The sequence below is a fragment of the Leuresthes tenuis genome, unplaced genomic scaffold (genome assembly GCF_036924035.1).
Source record: "Leuresthes tenuis unplaced genomic scaffold, fLeuTen1.0.hap1 SCAF_5, whole genome shotgun sequence".
NCBI lineage: Eukaryota > Metazoa > Chordata > Actinopteri > Atheriniformes > Atherinopsidae > Leuresthes > Leuresthes tenuis.
The window spans coordinates 34,476,288-34,495,453 of record NW_027325359.1 but is presented as its reverse complement, the minus strand read 5'-3'; the positions used below and the strand labels follow the sequence as shown (position 1 = coordinate 34,495,453).

General features: G+C 43.9%; 2 protein-coding genes across 4 annotated transcripts in view; both read right to left on the bottom strand.

Annotated features, from left to right (window-relative positions):
• Nucleotides 1-1,380: 1,380 nt before the first annotated feature.
• ano10b (anoctamin 10b) lies at nt 1,381-11,770 on the bottom strand. Of its 2 annotated transcripts, XM_072386713.1 has the most exons (16): nt 11,629-11,770; nt 11,466-11,527; nt 10,283-10,551; nt 7,534-7,707; nt 7,063-7,200; nt 5,976-6,092; nt 5,754-5,870; nt 4,910-5,248; nt 4,643-4,825; nt 4,438-4,493; nt 4,274-4,348; nt 3,752-3,916; nt 3,477-3,668; nt 3,263-3,400; nt 3,063-3,179; nt 1,381-2,972 (listed from the first exon to the last, which is right to left on the bottom strand). In XM_072386713.1, exons 3-16 carry the CDS (start codon nt 10,542-10,544, stop codon nt 2,958-2,960), a joined length of 2,088 nt encoding a protein of 695 aa, XP_072242814.1. In that variant the 5' UTR covers nt 10,545-10,551; nt 11,466-11,527; nt 11,629-11,770; the 3' UTR covers nt 1,381-2,957. The 2 variants fall into 2 exon arrangements, with proteins under 2 accessions (XP_072242814.1, XP_072242813.1); XM_072386712.1 differs by lacking the exon at nt 11,629-11,770 and having other exon boundaries at nt 11,466-11,621.
• Nucleotides 11,771-13,766: 1,996 nt separating this feature from the next.
• Nucleotides 13,767-19,166, bottom strand: part of fa2h (fatty acid 2-hydroxylase) — a 38,502-nt gene continuing 33,102 nt past the window's right edge. For both annotated transcript variants that reach the window (XM_072386729.1, XM_072386730.1), the window contains exons 3-7: nt 18,213-18,355; nt 17,429-17,529; nt 17,176-17,348; nt 15,887-16,139; nt 13,767-15,804 (exon numbers count right to left, since the gene is read on the bottom strand). In XM_072386729.1, coding sequence (XP_072242830.1) covers nt 15,737-15,804; nt 15,887-16,139; nt 17,176-17,348; nt 17,429-17,529; nt 18,213-18,355 — 738 coding nt within the window. In that variant the 3' untranslated portion in view covers nt 13,767-15,736. The remainder of the gene's footprint in view (nt 15,805-15,886; nt 16,140-17,175; nt 17,349-17,428; nt 17,530-18,212; nt 18,356-19,166) is intronic.

Below are 19,166 nucleotides of genomic sequence, written 5' to 3'. Positions count from 1 at the left end.
CTGTTAGCGCTCTGTCTGCAGTCTCTGTCTGCCCGGATAGTCTTAAAGCTGAGCAGAGAGCTGTTAAAGTTGTTCCTGCAGCCAGGTCCAGGATTCCACCATCTGCTGTTAACCAGCTCTGTGATCCTCCTCCTTTACTGTTAGCGCTCTGTCTGCAGTCTCTGTCTGCCTGGATAGTCTTAAAGCTGAGCAGAGAGCTGTTAAAGTTGTTCCTGCAGCCAGGTCCAGGATTCCACCATCTGTTGTTAACCAGCTCTGTGATCCTCCTCCTTTACTGTTAGCGCTCTGTCTGCAGTCTCTGTCTGCCCGGATAGTCTTAAAGCTGAGCAGAGAGCTGTTAAAGTTGTTCCTGCAGCCAGGTCCAGGATTCCACCATCTGTTGTTAACCAGCTCTGTGATCCTCCTCCTTTACTGTTAGCGCTCTGTCTGCAGTCTCTGTCTGCCCGGATAGTCTTAAAGCTGAACAGAGAGCTGTTAGAGCTGTTCCTGTAGCCAGGTCTCTGCCTGATATTCCTGCTGTGTCCTCATCAGGGCTCCAACCTTGTCGAGTGAACTCACACTTCCCATAATGATCTAATTCCTGCTCTCCATCCTCCTCTTAAAGTCGTGTGAATTTGGGGTCTTATTCCAGGTATTTCTTGGGCTTACCAGCAGAAATCATTCCAGCAGCATCCGGCCAAGAAACATGTTTCAAGAAAAAAGCTCATTTTAAAATCTGAAGAAGATGCAAAGAAACAGTAAAATCCAATAACGACAGAAAGACAGACACAATGTGTCCCAAGCTGCTGCGGCATCGTTTTTGGCCTCCACCAAACTTAAATACCCATCTTTATATGTGAAAATACTTCACATATAGCTGCTCAGTCCAGACAAACTATAACAGAGTAAGATGGTTTTTACAGCTTGATGAAACCACGTAAATTAACATAAATATTTTTGTTTCCTTTTGAAATATGATCAGAATATTATCACCAGGGGCTTCACAGGCAGATGTTAGAGTGACCCTCCACAGCGTTATCATTCGTCATTATCTCTGGCCTTATCCAGCCCTGGCAATCAATGTAATCTTCAATCCATTAGTTTTGAACCGGAGGTTTTCTGTTGTGACAAACCGTGTGAAAACAATTGAAAATTCACCAGTTAACATCTACTGTTTTGGTCTTGATTGGGCTTGTGTGTAAAAGGTGTTAAAACTCATTTTAAACGTGTAAAATGTGTGTATTTTGTGTCAAAAGAAGAAGAATTGTGTTCATTGTATAGCCCACACAGGCTCATGTTGTGGCAACTGTGTGAAGAGTTTTGAAAAAGCGTTAAAAGTATTTTTTACAACGGGTAAAAAACACTGACTGATGAATTAAACCCTCAAAAAAGAACAACCAATTAGCTTCTGTGAGTTTATTACAGAACAGTCAGCAAACATCATCAACTCAGTGGCCTGAACTCCTACTCATGGATCAGACTGTCTCCACATTTCTCTTTATTTACACATCACCATCCATCTGCACCTTTGCTGAATCAGTCCCGCATGTGATGTGCTGCATGAGGAATAAATATCAGTGTGTGGCGCCACCTGGTGGCCGCGGAGACGTTTAACCGTCAAATGACCATAAACAGCACTTGTGGCAGAAATGGTGGACCTCCGTGTTGGCTTCAGATTCTGAACTTTAGATATATTAAGTTGAATTAACCAGCAGTGAACCCTTTTGATATGAATGCACATCATTAGACGGTAAAAAGGTTTAGAGTTGCAGATGCTCAAGCAGATACAAACTAAAACCCAAACTGATCTTTGGTTTCCCAGATATTTGGCATCCATGTGACAGATATGTTCCTCTAACCATTATTTTATGAGATGACAGTATCATCAAGGGAGGAAAGAAAGAATTTAAGCATTTATTCCTTTTTAAAATAAGGTTTATTTAGCTCAATGAGAGATAATAAACTCTGCATCTGCAGATAATTCAGTCGGTAAAAGTGTAAAATCCCTGGTTCTGTCGCTTGCTGCTTCCAAAGCCAAGACCGACCGAACATTAAACTCACATAAGTCTAAAGTTCACAGTACAAGCACTGTAGTGCTCGTCTGTAATAAATAACTGCAACTAAATATTCTCTTAAACTCTAAACACCAGTTTTGAGGAATTTCAGCCGGTTCTTCTGTACAGAGCGGCTTCCTCTCTGATGCTGGTGGCTCATCCAACATGGAGAGCTCACCACAGGTCCTGCTTATCTGCTTTGGGTTGTTGCCTCCTTGCATGGGCCCATATTTTCATGTCACTCTGTTCATAGTTTCTTTTACATTTCTTATTTATTGCTCTGTCATTGAAAACAAGCCCCGATGGCCCTGAAGCAGGAAAATCAGCCCAAATTATGACACTAAATCAGGGCGCCCGCTGCCGTCTAATTTCACACCCCACTGACTTAAAACACCGTTTCCCACTCACAGACATGAAATATTGGATAGTTTTATTCAATAAATAAATGAGGAAAATGGTAAATAGCTCATAAACCACCGTGTATCATAAAAGCAGTTTTATGTGCAACAAATATTTGCTTCAAAGACAGTTTGTTGCTGTTTGACATTCACTCCGTTGATGATACTGTGTTGTAATTATGAATCTAAAAAGCATTTAAAAGCACCTTGTTACCAGTCTTTGGCACTGCACGAAGAATCCAATACTGTGTCCCTTTGTAAATATTGACTATGCATAAAGCAGTCATAACTTTGCCACTCTTATGCTACCAATACAATCCCTTCACTGTCTAATATTTGGAAGCAAAAACACTTTTCAGCTGCTGTTCCAGCTGCACTTGCAGCAGACGTTTGATATCAAGTGTGCAGATTGCAGAAGCATGGTGTGAAGGCAGCAGAAACCCTTTGATCAGGGGCACAGCGCTGAGCATCGGGAGCCCTCCTCTCAGGCTCCTCAGACAGAAAGCACCGACTCAACGCCTTGGAGTTAGGACTCTTCGCCCTGCAGTTTGAGGAGAGCAGCAAAGATAATGTGTCACTCAGATGAAGAGGAGGCTGGAATGTGGAAGAGGTGGATGAGGTTGGGGCTGACCTGCTGTCTCAGGGCCTGCATGGATCTGTACTCAATGTGCTCCCTCTTTTTTCGGATCCAGGCCGGCTCATCCGGGATCATAGCCGCCATAACGAACTTGACAGCGATCAGCACATGCTGCAATCACAAACCAAGCTAATCACATCAGGACCACACGGCCTTCATTATCTTTGCATGCGCCTGCTTCTGGGGGCTTTTACCTCCACCACAACCGCAATCAGCAGGAAGTTGGTGCCGCTCATGCTGCCCTCCTGACGCAGCTCCTGTAACCGTGGCGACAGCAGCAGCAGCCAGCAGTTGGACACAACGGAGACAAAACTCAGGACCTCGAAGGCAACCTGAAAGCAAAGACACTGATGTGAAGTGAAGACGACAAACTTCCTGTTTCCCGTTTGTGTCGCGCTCGCCGCTGACCTGCCACACGCCCATGTTCGCCACCGGGGGGGAGAAGGGTTTGCGGAAGAGTCTGCAGATCTTATAGGCGTCTGATCGGATCTCTGTGAGGTTGTTGAGGAGCAGCAGAACAGCGGTCAGGGGGAAAACGCAAGAGAAAAGGCTCAAATACCCAAACTGCACCAGGAGCTCGATGTATTCTGCAAACAGCCCCTGTGACAGAAACAGGACACGGTCAAACTCTGCCAGAGAGCAGGTAATGGATCCCGATGCTTGTTCCCATCACATGGCCTCACAGGGAAAGTAGGCAGGGTGCTTTGGTTCCTGAATTTGTCCTCCTGTGAGTCGTCTTCACTTTCTGTCCTGTGGGGGGCGCTGATGAATCGATCCACCAGAAAAGGTATGACCACCTCTGTCACCTGGTTCACCAGCTGAGTCACGATCAGCAAAGATGCTAAACGCTTCAGAGAGACGGAGAAGGCCAATAAAAACCTGCTTACAGCTCCTGAAACCACGCCTCAAGTTCTCATTGACATCATCTACCAATATGAAACGTTTCTTAAAGCTAAAAACCTTGGCTGCTCTTAAAAATTTCAGAAAAAGGAAGAAATAAGCCTGTCGGGCGCCTGTTCTAACATAAGAAATTATCAGAAATTGAAACTAGAAAGGCTCAAAACATCACATCTTGATACGACTCAAGCTCAGATATTTCAGCCTTTGCTGTGTTGGTTTGCACTTATTCAAGAAGAAACCTTCCTCCTCAGTTTAAAACGGCCTCTTAAATGAGACACAGACTAACCGAAGCTCTCAGCTCGTACCTTACGAAGCAGCATCACATCCTGCTTAAAGAAGGCGATGTGGAAGAGCACGGCAAAGTAGTTGAAGAAGATGAACTGTGTGAAGACAGACAAAAGAAGAGGGTCAAAGAGGTCGAAGGGACGAGTTAATGCTTCCAGCAGAGCAAAGGAGAGGAGGAACTGACCACCAAGACTTTGGCCGTCAGATGGTTCTGGAAGGCCGACTCCTCTCGGTGGTTCTCTGAGGGAAACATCACAAGAGTTCATTGGCTTTCTGCTCACAGTACAGCTGGTCTTGTGACTATTTCCCCGTCTTTCCCCTCTGACGCTGCCTTCACCACAGATTCAACCACCTGATTCAGTTTGTGGCGACCCCCCCGAGCCACTTACCATATTCAGTCAGAGACTGCGCCACTCTCTTGTAAACAGTCGCCAGCATATTTGTGTAAACGATGTGGAGCACCGAGGGCAGGAAGAGCAAAGTCTGAGACAGCAGGGAGTCCCAGTCTTTGTGCAGCTGCTGTGCCTGGGCCTCCACCCAGTAGAAACCCAACATACCCAGGACCACCAGCCCTGCAGGAGGAGGCAGGACAGCGTCACACTCAGCTGGCTTTGGTTAGCTCGTCCGTGTTGAACAAACTGTCCTCACAAACGTACCTAGAAACAGTCCCACCACCGGGAGGGACACCAGCGCCATGCGCAGGTCCCGCTGCCATTCAGGGAAGAGAGGCTCCACGCGGCCCGTCACAGGGTTGACCCCGAGGTCGCCGTGGAAACCAGGCCGGGGCTCGGCGAAGCGTTCAGCGAGGTGCAGGGTCCCCCAACGGTACGACAGAGAGGCGCTCCGACGTTTCCACATCTCTATGATCACCGTGGACCAGAGCATGCTGAACACAGCCTGGAGCATGTGGCCGCTGACCGCCGGCCCAGAGTCATCGTGGAAGTCCTGCGCCGGGGAGCCCGAAACCGACTCCAACATCTCCCTCTGAACCTCAGCTGTGGCCAGAACACAAGACCTTTTTATAATGTACAGCAGGACACCTTAAGCCACGCAGACACGGAGCAGCAGGGATGGTGTTCAGTGGAGAAAACAGGAACAAACTGAACTGAACAGTCTGATGCAGCAGTGACTCAAAGGGCCTCTGCTGAGCTGCAGTTGAATTCAATTTGTTTTGATTGGTGGAAATTGGCTCATAAGTACCTCACACAACCCCAACTATCCCTTTGGAGCGGCCAACAGCTGACAATCTGACACAAAGTGGCATAAAATGTTAATCAAGTGTGCTTCAAATACTTCTGATAAGGTCAATCTCTATCTCTTTTCTGCTAGATTTCAGCCAAACAGATCAAAATCTAACCAGGTAACAACGGCTTTAAATGGAGGTCATTTGGAGTTTTAATGAAATCAAAGACCATAAAGTATCAGGTCTCCATTTCAAAGTCAGAATTATGCTTTAAAGTCCCAAATATAGTCATAAAGGCCATAAATGCACGCACGTACCTGAGAAATATGCGATGGAAAGGCCCACTAGTGCTGGTGGGAGCAGAGACCAGGTGTAGAAATCAAGGAAGCTGAAGTAAAAAGCCACAGAGCTTCCAAAATATTCATTCACAGAGTCTGGGGAAACACAAAGAAGGGTCTGATGTAAGCGCATGCTTGTTAGATTGTGTCGGCCTTCACATTTTTGTGGTTAAGTGTGTGTCTGAGTGTTTCCTCACTCACCCAGGGGCTGAGCCAGCTGATTGCCAGAGTACCAGGCTTCACTGAGAGCCTTCAGTTTGTCCGGGTTGTGGAGAGGAAACGTGTCCACAATCACGCCAGCTGAGCCCAGCTTCCGCCCTGCAGCAACACGGAGTCTAAGTTCATCAAGAGCAATAAAACCACACCAGTTTTATTGTGCTGTGATGGTGATATTCAGTTTGTTTGGGCCTGGTTTGTTGGATCGTTTTCAGGTTGCTCCAAAGGTGAATGATTCAAAAGCATGTGAGGTTGTCATGGTCCTTGGTTTAGCTATTTCTTAGTGCCTTGCTTCAGTTCCTGAGCTTGTTTTATTCCTTGTGTTTTATTTGCCAGCCCTCAGTGTTAGATTAGACTGTTGTCTTCTTGCTTTGTTGCTCTGTTGGTCTTGTCCTCTGGTCTCATTCACACCTGTCTCCTGGAAATCCTTCACCTGTTGTCTCTCAACTCATCAGCCCTCCCAGCATCTACAGCTCTCCATTCAGTCTCCAGTTAGTTGCCAGATCACTGTTGTTGTCCCCCTTTTGGCTTCTCTGTTGGTCAGTAAATGTCTTCCTAATTTGTTCTCTTTGACTTTAGTTTATACTTTATTATTCCCTCCTTGGCAGCACCTTTGATTTATTCTAATAAAACAATCATTTGCTGCCTGTCTTTGCCTACTTCTTGCGTTTGGATCCTCAGCCTCGAGCTTAGCAGGAGTTTTGACAGAGGATGCTGTTTCTTAAAATCATTTTTAACCTTTTTAAGTCTTTTTTCATGTTGCATGACATGTCGTGAGCTAAATCAGCCAACAGAATGTGCACAGCCCCACTGAAAGTCTCAGAAAGGCAACGTTCCACAGTCTATATGTGCTGTGACTGCTGTGTGAATCCTGCTCAATGCAGCACGAGATGAACATCGGCTACTGCCATCTGCTGCCAACAAGCTGAATATTGGCCAATACGATGTGAGGCCGGTATATCTGTGCACCCCCACTTCAAGATGTGCAATGTGGAGACTAGAGACTAGTTTTTAGATGATTTAGAGGCTTTGATACTGATCTGAGGTCTGTAAACACAGTGCATCTACTCACAGATGTTGTCTCGGTTCTGCAGTGTGCAGCTATCGGGCAGGCCGGGTATCCTGAGGTCCCTCTGTGCCCGGAGGCCGTCCAGCTCATACTTCACCATGAACTGTCGCTCTGCCAGCGTCAGAAACACCTCCATGTTGTCTGTCACACACACAGACATGGACAGTGATGCTCGGATACACACACAGACATGGACAGTGATGCTCGGATACACACACACGGGAAAGCACTTTAATCCAACAGAAATGCACATGAAAACGTGAGCTTGAAGGTTAAATACAGATAAGTTATAGATGTATGATGAGTGAGCTCTTCTGCAACCTTCAAAAGATGGCATCAGCTTGTTTTATACAACCACGTACGGCCTGCTTTTAGGTCAGGAACTGGCAGAAGCGAGCGGAGGAGGCATGAACGACACTGAGAGTAAAATCCTGAATATTTGCATCTTTATTTGAAACCTCTGTCATCATATACCTGAATCTTTAAAGTTGTCTCTGTCACTGTAGGAGAAGGCCTCTATGTCCCCGTTGCGGTAAGGCTTACACAGACCCAACTCCTCTGCGGCTCGCAGTAATGTGCAGCGAGGGGCCGACACCACGATGATGTCACCACAGGCGTCTTCCCCGGGGTGGGCCAGTAAAGCAGCACCTGCAGCAGGACAGAGGGGCGAATGTGAGGCTTTTACAATGTGCTCAAAGACTTGTTTGAAATCCTTTTATACATATTTGGGGTAACATTTTCAGGGAAGGCCTCGCTCACTGCACACTTATGGTGCAATTATAGAAAAGCCAGCCTCCAGAGATCGAAGGGGGCTTATAATGATGCTTTTTGTTAAAGAAGCCCAGATGGAGCAGTGCCAGTGAACTGTTTGTGTCTGTTAATGTCAGCTCTTTGATGGCTGTTTTAAGGAATCTTATGTATAAATTTATTTGCCAACTAAATGAGTCCAATAATAGAATTATGCTACTGCTGACTAACATTAAATATAGTGCAGTGAGATATACATTTGTCATTTGGAAACATTGATGTGACTGCCTCCTAAAAGATTAGGAGTCTTTAGGTATGTTCTCTTATGTAATTTTATTCTTCTTTTTTCTTTTAATCTGATCATTGATTGTTTTTTTTTATGTGATTTGGACTTCGAGTCTGTAATAAATCTACCTACCTACCTACCTACCTACCTACCTACCTACCTACCTACCTACCTACCTACCTACCTACCTACCTACCTACCTACCTACCTACCTACCTACCTAGCTAGCTATCTAGCTAGCTAGCTACCTACCTAGCTATCCATCCATCTATCTATCTATCTATCTATCTATCTATCTATCTATCTATCTATCTATCTATCTATCTATCTATCTATCTATCTATCTATCTATCTATCTATCTATCTATCCACCCATCTACCTACCTAGCTAGCTAGCTACCTACCTACCTAACTACCTATCCACCCATCTATCTACCTACCTACCTACCTAGCTAGCTACCTACCTACCTACCTATCCACCCATCTACCTACCTAGCTAGCTAGCTAGCTACCTACCTACCTACCTACCTACCTACCTACCTATCTATCTATCTATCTATCTATCTATCTATCTATCTATCTATCTATCTATCTATCTATCTATCTATCTATCTACCTACCTACCTATCTATCTATCTAGCTATCTATCTATCTATCTACCTACCTACCTACCTACCTACCTACCTATCTATCTATCTGTATCCTGTATCCTGCATGCATGAGAAACATCTGGCTGCTGGAGTCCTGTGTTTGAAACATCTGATTTAAGAAAAGGTGGTGCAACATTGTGGTAAATATGAGCGTGTTGCAACCTTTCTGAAACCAGCTTCTGAATTCAGTATTTCGCTTTAATACTATCTTGAATTAAATCCAGATGTTCTTGCATCCGTTGACATTTTACACAGCGTCCCACTTTTTTATAAACAGGGTTATAATAAACAGAAACGCGATGTTTGAAACACTTCAGCCACAGTATGTGTGAGGCTTTTATACTTTTATACTTTACAACATTATAGAATATATTTCTGTTAATGTTTGCAGGTCTTTATGATGTCCTGACCATGAGATGAAGGACAGAGACATTTCTAATTAGTGTTTATTTAAGAAAATATTATCATATGTCATAAAATGACAAAAGCATCCAAGACTTCCGGTGAATTATGCACCAGCCTTTGATAAATAAACGACTCTTTGCTCTTAGTTTGTTTTAGATACAAGAAACAGTTCAGATATTAGTTCAGTTTACTCAGCTAAATGAAACCAAATTAAAAAGTAAATAGAATGGATAAATAGATGCCGCTGAAACTAATGAACATTTCAGTCAAAAGTCTAAAATTGAATAAAGCAACAATATGTTTCCTTTTTCAAACAAACCAACTTCTGCAGCCTGCAGACTTTTACAAATAACTCCCAGCTTCCTCACAGATCCCTCCTCACCTCCACAGCATTGGGCTCACTTTGTCCAACATCTTTTCCATTTCTGGGTAAACATTAAGCTAAATGCTTTAATGGTTTTATATGTTGACAGATAACTGACGTGCAACAAGGAAGTGTTCATATCTGTGTGAACTGGCCCTGCTGTAGCAGCTGTTTCAGCTAATGTGCTGTTTTTAAAAGTAGTTTTTACAGAGAGTTGGTGCTTATCACTGCTTCTTTTTAGAAAAGATAGGTCTTTCATAAATGAACGGTCACATGACAAAAAAAACTGCATGGTTGCCATGACAGCGAGCGGCGAACTTCTCCCATTGGCTCATCTCACCCCGCTGTCTGCTACTGTGTTTTATTCATTCTGAAATAAACATGCAAACCTTCTACCGTCTGTTTTTAAGGCGGCAACCATTTCATAAACCTGAAGTTTTAGTTGTCTTTGTCATTTTTTTACAAATGCACGCATATTTTGGCCGGACAGTTTTGGTTTTGCTTGTGCAGAAAGGTTCCCGGGTCTACCAGGACAAATGCAGACGATGAGGTGTTCAGGGCTATAACTGCACAGAACACGTTCGTTCCTCTTCTAAATGTAAACCCCGTCTGGCGTTTATCTGGAGTGCGGCATGCAAATGCAGTCAAATGTTTAAATGCTGGTAATTATTCCTGGAAAAGGCTTTCCTGTTCAACCGATTAGCAGTAAAAGAGTGGAACATTTGTTCTGTTGTGTTTCTTCCCAGTCACCAGCTGAAACTGAGCCCTCACCTCCATCCTTCTGCGGAGCTGCAATCAGTCTGAGGAGCCAGCGCTTGGTCTCGGGTCCGACCTTCTCCCCGAGCTTCACCAGAACCAGCGGCTCGACCCGCTCTGACATGCAGCAGGGGCACCTGACTTTGGTCCATCCTGGTCCCACAGAGGCAGCGCTCAGTTTGTTCAGCACCTTTCTTTCTGTAGCTCCAGCGTCCGGCTGCTGGGGTGGTTCTCCCCGGTCACCAGCTCCACCTGCATCATCAGCTGCCTTTCTCATGGCGAGGCTGCAGACAGAGGTCAACACAACTTTATCCCAAATCCATCCTCACATAACGAGTCGTGACTGGGCCAGACTGCAGAGAGCAACCTTTCAGTGTGTTCTGTTCAGGCTCCTGTTCATCACACATTATTCACTGGATGGGTCAGCATGAACTTTGCTTCGGACATTAGCAGCACTGACACCAAGTTATGGGACGGCCTCTCATACAAAGAGAATGCACCATCTGTCCTGGACAAGGTTACAGATATTACTCTGATATTAACAAATCCAGGTACAAAATGCAACCCAGCTGTATGCTACATGTCTTACTGAGCAGTTTCTGAGCATGCAGACACATCTGGATGCTGCAGGATTTCTTTGCTGTCATAAATTTGCTAGAAAGACTTTAGAAGTATTGATGAAAACCGGATTAAATCCATGAAAACGTACTGTTTTGTGTGTTCCTCTGCTTAAAGGTTCTGTAAGGCTCCCTCAAACCCTCTGAACCCCTCTTTGAGTTGCAGCAATAATCCTTTCTAAGTCAATAAAATGTAAATACAGTCAGAAAACAGTTCCAATTTACAGTTTTCACTTTGGCATTTGCCTCAGTTATTCCACTGTAACAACATCTGCTCGTGAGGATGAACATACAGCAGCTGCTTGTGACACTCGGGCTGTTATTTGAGTTACTTGCTGCACCCTGTAGACAGAAAGCTGCTCTAAAAAGTTATTTCATCTCTGCCAGAATATCTTGAAACTTCTTCTGTTTTGTCTGATTTAGAGCCGAGCTTGAAGACAGAGACGTACTTTTGACTTTTGACAGACAGAATGAGGCTGAATTGAAAGTGGTGAAGCACTTCCTAATGTCACTGAGGTATGTTTAAACGGGTGGCGACAATGAAATGGGTGAAAGAGAGGATGAGTCAGAAAATACAGCACCTGGCAGAGCACTGATGATGAGGTTCTGGTCTCCCGTCCTTCGTCAGGCCCTCCCCAAACTCCTGTTTCAGTGCACAACACAAACACACACAGGAACATGAAGGAAGAGCCGCCCAGAGCAGAAACCAGGAACAAGGCACTCTCACAGCCTCCACACACTTACCCAGCCTCAGTCTGGGGATCCTCCCAGCTTTCTCTCCGATTTAAATGTGTGTGTTTGGTATGTGGGGAAGGAATGCGGAGGAACTTCAGAGTGACTGCAGGGTGTGGTGTGGAGGCTTGTTGGGTTTATATTCAGGCTCCTCCCTGCTGCCAGCTGCCTGTTGTGCTGATGCAGCTGCAGCCCAGGGTCCTACTGCACCACCGCCTTGTCTCGGTGTTAAAAACACACACTTACAGATGCTCAGTGGCTGCATCTGTAAGTGTGTGGTGGGAAAACTCAGGCAGCACATTTAAAACCAGGCTCAAGCAAGAGGCTTTCTTTCATTTAATTTTTTAAAGCAACAACGCAGAAGTTCAAGCAGAAAGTGAAACAAAATGGCCCCCGAGGTAAAGATTTCCAGGCACACAGACACCTGCCAACACTTTCAAGCTGTAACAACCATGTAATGAACTTACAGATGAAGTAAATGCCAAATCCTTTCCTGAACACGTCATTTTCACTGTTTTAGTCAAATAAACATGTCTGGCTTTTGATTGTTACTCTGACAATGTGAGACATAAGAACAAGGTCATTTTCCTGTCACCTGACATGTCATAGCTTCAGCCTCGATGATGGAATTATGAGGTTAACCAGAGGTTCCGGAAGAAAAGCACTATTGTAAAGCTGGTGATTTAACAGGTTAGCATGACTCCATAAGACCAGAAGATGGAGGCTGGAGGACAAAACATGTTTTTCTGTGCTGCAACTTTCCAGTTAATCAAATTGTGTGAAGTCAGACCAAAGGGGAGTTGCACACAACACACAGAAATAAGTCTGGAACAAGGGGAACAAACACTTGAAATTAACTGCTTACTAATGATTTTTTTTCTATTCAGCTCCTAACTCAAGGGATGAACCAGTGTTGTGTCGACACAGAACAGACAACTTAGCAAAGAAGCCATTTTAAACTGGATCTTTAGGCACTTTGTCACAAAGACACATCATTTGTTCCCATTTCTTTAGCTGCATCTATGAAAAACAGCAAAGAAAACACAGTTTGACAGACAGAAAATAGGATTTCTGCAGCAACAAGGTGATTCCCAAAGAGCTATTAGCTGAAAACTTGGCATATCTCAGCATGGTGTGCAGTGTGTCCTTAAAACATTTGAGGAAACTGGACAAGTGGAGGACAAAAGAAGAAGTGTCAGGCCTAAAAAACTATCTCCAGCAGATGAACAGGATCTGAAAGTGATGTCCTTAAGAAAGAGGAAACAATCCAGCTGTGACCTGACAGGACCTGAGAGATGCATCTGGACCTTCAGCTGATCCATCTACTGTTGGCCCAAGCCTCATCAGAAATGGTCTCCATGGAAGGGTGGCTGTCAAGAAGCCGTTCTTAAGGAAGGGAAACAGGGAGAAAAGGCTGAGCTGTGCCAAATGACACAAGAAGTGGACTGAAAATCAGTGGCAACAGGTCTTATGGAGGGATGAATCCTCCCCAGAGCCCGGACCTCAACATTATTGAAGCAGTGTGGGATCATCTGACAGAGAACGGAACAAAAGGCAGCCCACATCCAAAGAAGAGCTTTGGGATGTCCTTCAAGAAGCCTGGAGAACTATTCCTGAAGACTCCTTAAAGAAATGACAGAAAGCTTGTCTCAGAGGGTTCAGGCTGTGTTGGAGAATAAAGGAGCTCAGACCAGATATTCACTTTAAAGCTGCTGAGAACTGATAAAAAAAAAAAACTCTGTTTCTGCCTCAGATTCTGGGTTTATGTTCATGTTTCAGTAAATCACTGCATTTCCTGGCAATATATAAAGAAATTAGGTGTGTTTCAAGACTTCTTCACATTTCTGGATATTACATTTTAAGATGTAAACTATTTAATGTGTTCTAATTTGTCAGGATACTTCATTGGAACATTTAATTCCGTTTCCTTTATGTTTGAAAATCCTTCAGTTTAGATATTTACATACAGTAAAGCTCATATTTATGCACATTCATTTCACAGAAACACATCAATACTTCCTTCATTTCTGACGTCTTTTGAAATAATTATATCGGCACAATTCAGATGAGCTTTGTGTCATTTTTATGTGATAAAAATCTGCCTGAGTGGTTTTTCCTTCCACAGAGAAACAAACAGCCGACCGCTGTGGTCAGAAATATACAGACATTTATTTACAAACAGGTGTACATTTGCATAGAAATGTCAAATTCCATAATAAAAGTTACAGAACATTAAAGTAAACAGATTTGGGAAATATAATCTCTGCTGCGTGTTATTTAGCACGAGGGAAAGCTCACATGTGAGAATCAAAGCTTACGAGCTGCTGTTTTCATCTTTATCACATAAATATCCATAAATAAGATCTGTGAGTGTTAAATTCCAACAGGTGGAATCGTCTCACTGTGCCGAGCAGCCATCACAATCATGTCACATCATTACACTTCAGTTTCGTCACCATCTCCAGAAGGAAAAATTAAAACATTAGAAATATATCTTTAAGCTTCTCTCATATCACATTGATTATGTTTCGCTCATTCATTTGACATTTGTTACCATCTTCACTGTGAATTTTACTGATATCTAAAGACGACATGACGCATTTGGAGCTGATCAGTTCCAGCTCATCCCTGAAAACCACCTCTTACAGAAAGACTCATTATTGCTGTTTGAAAAAAGATATAAATGTTATTTTACATAAAGGTGCTGCCTGCAAGAACTCATGCAGACGCCTATGAGGTCAGCGGGGAAATTTTAAAGCCATAAAAGTGTAGAAACAGATTTCTGCAATAGAAGAATATTGTTAGGTATTTAAAGAGTTTAAGTTTGTTTTGCTTCAGCTGTCGTCGGGTGTTTGGAGGAGACATGCGGAGGATCCGCCAGTCGCCGTCACGGCCTCCTGCTGTCGAGTCAGATGCATCAATCGTCATCCTCTGCAGAGCTCTGCAGGGTCCAATTAACCGGCTGCTCTGAAAGGTGGGACCCGTGAAGATCAAAAAAATCCATAGACTGGAGAAAAATGTGGACCAATTAATTCTGTTTTTTATGAACTCTTCGCTGCTTATCAGTGCGTTGGTCCCACAGAGTTTTTCTATTATTTCATAAGATATTTATCCTCATCCTAACCAAAGTGTCCAAATGTGGTCACTTGTGGCTCCAGAAAGCCCAAGATGTCGCAAAATGCTTCAAAACTTCAGTTCCCAAACATAATGACAGCTCCGTCCATCAGCTTTTTACAGTCTACAGATTTTCCTGGGATTTTGACCCTGAGAGCTCCACAGCAGGAGGTGCGACAGCCTGGCTTCATGCCTTCAGCCCCGTCCCTCTGTCACCACGACCCCTCGTACATCATCCATCCACTCATTCGTCCAACATCATCCCGTCACTGACAACGTAACGCTGGTGCAATTATAGCATCTTCTTTTCTGTACAAAATCTTAAAAATATATATATATTCTTTACATCTTTGTTGAAGCAAAACTGGGAAAAACACAATATTACAACAGACTTGTGAAAATATTTGTGCACACTGCTTTCAAACGTGGATTTTTTTACACAAAACTCTCCCTTCTGCACCAGTTTAAAAGTTGGACTGGGACTGAATCTCAGCACGTTCAGACACCTCAAACCAAAGAGGGCACCTGTGGCAGCGTGAGAGCTGCAGAAAGTGTGAAGTTGGTTCACCTGGAGACACTTTCCTGTCCTCCCATCTTCCACGTTCACCCACCATCTATCACTTCCTTTTCCCTCTCTGATGGTTATTCGTGTTATTCTGTTAGAATCTTTATTCAACGTGTTTTTGTATGAGTTCTACAAGCCAGGAGAGCTGCAGCTGAGTCATATAAACTCTGCTCTGCACCTCAAAGCTGCAAAGTTCTGACGGGGAAAGGTTTGGCTGCTGAGCTGAGTGCAGAAAAGCATCAGTGTGTTGATTAAAGGCGGCACGGAGAGGCCTTACAGCTGTGTGCAAACGATCACAGTGAGTAAATAGCTGAGGAGAATCCAGAGTCCTCCCTGTTTGTGGCTGCAGAGACAGAACTAAAGAAGCCGGGGTGGTTACAAAAGGTTGCTAAAGAGGGTGGCTAACAAGTCCAGTGGCCCTTCAGGAGAGCCGTTTATTCGTTAGAATTTCTCATCAGGGATGACGGTGTTGAAGGGATGGTCCCAGAAGGTGGAGGTGATTCCAAAGCCTGCAGAGAAAGGTGGAGATGGCATCAGAGAGGGAAGATGGATATCTAAAGCTTCTGGATGTGTGACTCAAACTGTGCTCACCTGATCTCTGGTGCTCAAAGTGGTGTTTGACGTGGTACGCCTTCAAGCTGTACAGGTACGAGCCCCTCTTTGGCGAACCATAGTGAAGGTAGTAGTGGATCATATCGTACACCACGTAGCCACACAGCCCTCCTACGAACACAGATACCCCGAGGATTTCTGGGAGTGTGTGATGCAGGATTGCGTAGAAAGTTCCCACGACGATGGAGGCCAGACCGGGAGGGAAGACCAGCCGAGAGCCGTCAAACGGAGACTGCAGAGAATAATGATCCAACAGCTTTAAATACCTCACGAGGCAGGAAATCATCATGTGCAAACCATTTTTCTATCATTTATTCATTCGTTTTCGAAGATTTTTTTAAAAATAACCAATAAAAACATCTGGCTAAGTTCAGCAGTCAAAACTAAGATTCAACTCGAAAAAAAACAAGCCTGCAAATCAAGTTCTGCTTCAGGAAATCCTGCATTTAGAAAACAATGGCTGCAAATTAAATAAAGAGGTGTTTTATACTATCTTATAAGTCTTTTACACATCAGTACTGGACCCAAAAATGACAAGAAAGGATTTCTTAATGGTAGTTTGTAATGTTCTGGAGAACTAATTCTTCTTTCTTTGACGTTGGCAGGATCTGCTGAAGAAACATGAGCTGACCAATCAGGGAGGAGGAAACACAAAGGCCCACCAGCGCCTGATTCATGGGGAATGGAGGGAAGTGTGAGGTCACATGGTGTGCCTGAGGGTAGCTTAACTTAACTAACTAACTAACACCCTTAACTAACATGTGAATGATGCGTTACATTAATGTTTAAACAAAGCAGAATTATGAAAGATGAGGATCAGCAGAAATCTGTGGGAATAGACTGGAAAAGTGATGGATTGTCAATGAAAAGAGTGAAGCAAAGAGGGAGGGTTTGATCCAAACCTCAATCAAAATAACAGGGCGACAGTTTCCATGTGTTGTATTCTAATGAAAGTGGATCATATGAAACAGATTAGCCCCGTTAGTGTCCCTGAGGGTTTTATACCGGGGCACAGCATCTGCTCCTGATGCCTTAACAACTCATAATTAACACCTTTTTATGAGTTACTCTTATATCCCAGCTGTACACTGACTGCTTAATTCATTCAAACCAACCAGAGCTCATGAAAACACAAAGATAGCAGGTACTACTCACGCTAAAGTCTAACTGAAACTATGAGGGAAAGAGGAAGTTGCTCGTAAGCAGCCACATGAAAGCAGGGCGGCCATCTTGTGTTAAAAAGGACAACACTGAGACACGTGACGGACCTTGTGGTGCTGGCCGTGCAGGAGGAAGTGTAGCATGATGAGGTAGTAGTTATGAGCTGGTGGTTTCATGTGGAAGACGAAGCGATGGATGCAGTACTCGATGAAGGTCCACAAGAACCAGCCCAGCAAGAAGAGCACCAGGAACATGTACTTATGCATGGGGATGGAGACGTCTGGGAACACACACACACACACACTCAGATACTGTGGTTCTGTGAATGAAAGCATGAAAGTGACTCAGAGTGTGTGCTACCTGAGGTGAGGGCTATCCTGGTGGTGCCCTGTGCCAGGGTGGTGTAGCAGTGCCAGCAGAGATAGAAGACGATAGGAAGCCACACCACCGGTACCCAGTACCTGCAGCAGGAAGCAGGAAGCAGAGTGTGTCACGGCGGTTTGGTCGTAGTTCCTCAGCAACAAAAACTTAAAACACATTTCAATGTTTCTTTTTTAATCACTAAATTATGTTACTTTTGCATTTTTGGTCACTTAAAGTGAAAAAAACATGTTTAAGGGGGTTAGGAGGCGGAGCTCCTATTTAACAGCGTCTTTATTAACGCGTTTCATCTGGTTCAGATTAAAGTTGAATCTGGTTCAGATTAAAATTTAATCTGGTTCAGATTAAATTTTAATCTGGTTCAGATTAAAGTTGAATCTGGTTCAGATTAAAGTTTAAATCTGGTTCAGATTAAAGTTTAAATCTGGTTCAGATTAAAGTTGAATCTGGTTCAGATTAAAGTTGAATCTGGTTCAGATTAAAGTTGAATCTGGTTCAGATTAAAGTTGAATCTGGTTCAGATTAAAGTTGAATCTGGTTCAGATTAAAGTTTAATCTGGTTCAGATTAAAGTTGAATCTGGTTCAGATTAAAGTTGAATCTGGTTCAGATTAAAGTTGAATCTGGTTCAGATTAAAGTTTAAATCTGGTTCAGATTAAAAATGAAATTAATATTCAGTTTGGTCTGCAAAAATCCCCGTTAATCATTCTTATCTGATTAATTATATTTTAGAACACATGAAACAAGGAGCATCCTTTCTTACCAGGAAGTTTTGGTGCTTGCCTCCATGAAGGGGTTTCCAAACAGTCTGATGGGTCTGTCGACGGGTTGATGGACCCACGCATCGTATTTCTCTCCGAGGTAGCCTACCTGCCACGCCAGAGGCTTCCGCCAGTCGACCAAATCCTGCAGATACACAACCAAGCAGAAATCAGATCAATTTGTTCTGTTCATGCTGATTAAACCACTGAAGAAATATTTCAGGCTGAAATTAGAAGCATCTTTTCTCTCCAGCAGGTGGCAGCAGAGGGAAACGTTTTAAAAACAGGAAGTGTCTCCATGTTGAGTTTATTTGTGCGTGCCTGCGTGCGCTTTCACAGGTTCGCTTCAGTCCAAGTTGATTGCTGTGACAATTAATGATGTTCATGGAGTCCAAAGGGCACCAGCGACAGCTTTATGAGCTCTTTACAAGCTGCTGGTGCTGGCAGCAGCATGTGAGTCGGGCTGCATGAGGTGGCTGAGCTGCAGAGACTTTTCCATGAAGCTCCTCATCGATCCATCAGCAGGAATGTTTCCGGCTAAAATGGAGGGCAGGGGAGTCGACCCCGATTCAGAACCATAAACAAGGTGTTTATGAGGAACATAAAACTGATCTTAATATTTAACCACATCACATTACAGCAGGAAACCCAAACTCTAATCTCCTGCTTTACTATATCACCTTGGAAGCATCACATGATCCCAGTCACTTAGAAACGATGCTCACTGCCCAGGTGACGGCGTCTTCCTCATCAAAGCCACGGACTGCGCTGACAGTCTTTTGAGGACTCATTACATGTAATTACAGGCTGTTTCACACCCTAATTTAGACTCCTTTTACCTTTATGTTTCCGTCTCCACAGCAAGCGTCACCCAGCAGCTCTCTGACCCGCTGACAGCTTAAAACCTCTCAGACACAGTAAGAAACCCGGGGGAACCAGTACCCTGAGGTATCCCT

Excerpts from the sequence above, each read along its gene's own strand:
- ano10b (XM_072386713.1), bottom strand. The coding sequence starts at position 10,544 with ATGAGAAAGGCAGCTGATGATGCAGGTGGAGCTGGTGACCGGGGAGAA. Across the intron at positions 5,249-5,753 it reads TTCCATCGCATATTTCTCAG|CTGAGGTTCAGAGGGAGATG; the intron begins GTACGTGCGTGC and ends TTCTGGCCACAG. Across the intron at positions 3,669-3,751 it reads GCACCCTGCCTACTTTCCCT|GGGCTGTTTGCAGAATACAT; the intron begins GTGAGGCCATGT and ends TTTCTGTCACAG.